The sequence below is a fragment of the Drosophila ficusphila genome, unplaced genomic scaffold, assembly GCF_018152265.1.
Source record: "Drosophila ficusphila isolate 14025-0441.05 unplaced genomic scaffold, ASM1815226v1 contig_286, whole genome shotgun sequence".
Lineage (NCBI taxonomy): Eukaryota > Metazoa > Arthropoda > Insecta > Diptera > Drosophilidae > Drosophila > Drosophila ficusphila.
In genome coordinates, this window is record NW_025064189.1 from 2,242,130 (window position 1) to 2,244,867 (window position 2,738).

General features: G+C 41.3%; 1 protein-coding gene across 1 annotated transcript; it reads right to left on the reverse strand.

Annotated features, from left to right (window-relative positions):
* Positions 1 to 1,253: 1,253 nt before the first annotated feature.
* On the reverse strand, positions 1,254 to 2,466 carry LOC108095404 (probable malate dehydrogenase, mitochondrial). The gene has a single exon (XM_017196488.2). The coding sequence runs from the start codon at positions 2,371 to 2,373 to the stop codon at positions 1,330 to 1,332; it is 1,044 nt and encodes a 347-aa protein (XP_017051977.1). The 5' UTR covers positions 2,374 to 2,466; the 3' UTR covers positions 1,254 to 1,329.
* Positions 2,467 to 2,738: the final 272 nt, after the last annotated feature.

A 2,738-nucleotide genomic window follows, 5' to 3' on the forward strand; every position in this document is an offset into this window, starting at 1 on the left:
TTCGGCCGCTCCCTGGTTCGGTGGTCGTTAACGTTAATGACAACTTAAGTGGTAATGTATAATTTCTGTAAATTATTGCCTACCTATGCAACAAACTAGTAACAATAAAGTGGCCGAAACAGAAAAAGGGATTGGTAAAATGTTTAAGCAGATTGAAGCTTTAATTTTAAGACAGCTCAAGTGTTTTAAATTAATACAATTCAATAACTATTCAATAGTTAGCCAATAGGTAATACAATATTTTATATAAGCCAAAAAATACAAATTCGTAATTTAAAACATGAAGAATAGAGAGAAGAAAATACAATTTGGAGTGTTAATGTTTTTGCTGTAATTTTAAGCTTTTACTAAAATATTAATTTCGATTGGGATCTTTTTTTTGTGTATTCAGAGACCTTACCCTACCACTTACATTAATTAAACACTCAAATCTCAAGTTGTAAATCTCTGACCTTTGTGGCGACTGTGACAAAATAATAACACTGGCCATGCCAAAACAATAGCGACGACAAATCTAATTACATCACAAGCCTTTTAAGGGCTTACAAGCCAAAAAAACGTAAAGTTTTCATGTCGACAGCAGTGAAACTGCCGACTCAGACACTTTTCAACAAGATGTCCCCTACCCACCGAAGCACCCAAGAAGCGCCACCCAAAAGATGTCGAGACCCAAATTCAATTAATGTAATTCAGTTGAACATGGAAACTAATTTGGCCACCTTTGGCTGGCTGGAAAATAAGATTGCGACAAATTAAGTAATGAATGCTGCCGACGCAGGAATCCACAGATAGGGCTCAAAAGTAAACTTTCGGCCAAGTTAGCAGGATGTTTCGGCTTAAACCCTTTCCCAACTACTTGGGTGCGACATGAAAGTAAATCATGTTCATCAACTTAAATATTAAAGTGAACGCTGTGCATATACGCATAAGTCAAACAGTGTAAATGTACAAATCTCGAGGCATAAATCACAATTTCTTTGCCATTAAGACGAGACCGCAAAGATTTGCGGCTCCGCTGAGTTCAGTGATGGTGGTGAGGGGAATCTGCCACAGTTTGGTGCCGAGCCCCAGCTGCGATTGTGGCTTATATATTTCCGACTCGAAATTTAGCCAACAAAAAAGAAAGTTACAAACTAAGGACTTCCTTAACTTACCAGCTTAATGGCCATAAAACTTCCAGGATTACAATGAGAGATACTCAAGCATCGAAACCATTTATGGTCCTATAATTATCACTGAGTTATTTATAAAAATTACAACTTAAAAATTACTATTTATTCTCTATTAATAGTAATCATAATCAATTAGTATAAAATCATAAAATTTATCTTATGACTTGCAGGCCATGTCTTCGCCCATTTTAATCCCCTTTTTGATGTTCTCCTTTAAGATTGGTAGCATACACTCCAGGGACTCCTGCTCCTTGTCGTCCATTTCCGGCAGTCCCAGATTCTCCTCGATGCCCTGGGGACCCAGAATGAGCGGGGTGGCGAAAAAGCAGGCCTCGGTGACATCCGATTCCACATAGGCGCACTCCACAATGCATTCGCCATCCGAGCCTTTGATGCCCTTGATCAGTGAGTTGACGAAGTTTGAGGCGGCATATGCCATCGATAGGGTGGCCGATCCCTGGCCATTCTTAGCATTGACCACCTCGGTTCCGGCCTCCTGGATGCGATGGATAAGGGCATCGCGCTCCTCGTCGCTTCCCTTGTAAGGTGGCTTGCACTGGGAAAGGATGGGAAGAATAGTCGTTCCTGTGTGGCCACCGATCACAGGTATTTCCACAGTCTGCGGATTGACATTCAGGATATCCCCGATGAAGGTCTTGGATCGCACCACATCCAGGGTAGTGACGCCAAAAAGTCGGTTCGGATCGTAGGTTCCCTTGGCCTTGAGTATCGTGGCCACAATCGGAACGATCACGTTGATGGGATTCGTGATGAAGGCCAGAAAGGCGGCGGGGCAAACGGCACTGGCTGCATATGCCACCTCGCAAGCCACGCTCGCATTCACGTCCACCAAATCTTCGCGTTTCATTCCCGGTTTGCGGGGTAAGCCCGCCGGAATCACTACAATATCCGCCTTGTCCATTGCCTTCTTCAAACCATCCTTTCCCTCGAATGAGCAGACCATGGCCGGGGTATTAATGTGCGACAAATCGACCACAACTCCGGACGTGTTCTTTAAATCGTGCAATGCGAGCATCGAGATGTGCGGATTTTGCTTGAGGAGGAGGGACAGTGGCTGCCCGATGCCACCCGCCGCACCCACAACCGCGACCTTGAGACCGCGCCTACTGACACCGCATCCAAAAATGAAGGCCTTTGCGGAAGTTCCAGTCACTTGGCTCAATAATCGAAGAGGCAGCATTCTCAGGCAATCAGATAATATCTTTCTACGAAATAATTTTCAAATGTATGTTTTCGTTACTGATCGAAAAACGATGAATGGTTTTTCAAGCAAAGGAATGAAAAAGCACAGGGAACTAGATTTGGAAGGTATAATTTATTGTGTATCAAAAAACTAAAAATTTATAATTTTGATAAAATTTAAAAAAATTCAAAAACAAATAGAAAAATAATTGTGAATTGTAATAACTATTTCTTTTATTTTTATTTATATTTTTAATATTAAATGCAGCTTGGAAAACCAAAAGGAAGTAAAGGGATAACTTAACTTAAACATTACCAAAGCTTGTGGTGATCTTTAAATTCATTTGGTTTTATTTCTGTTTA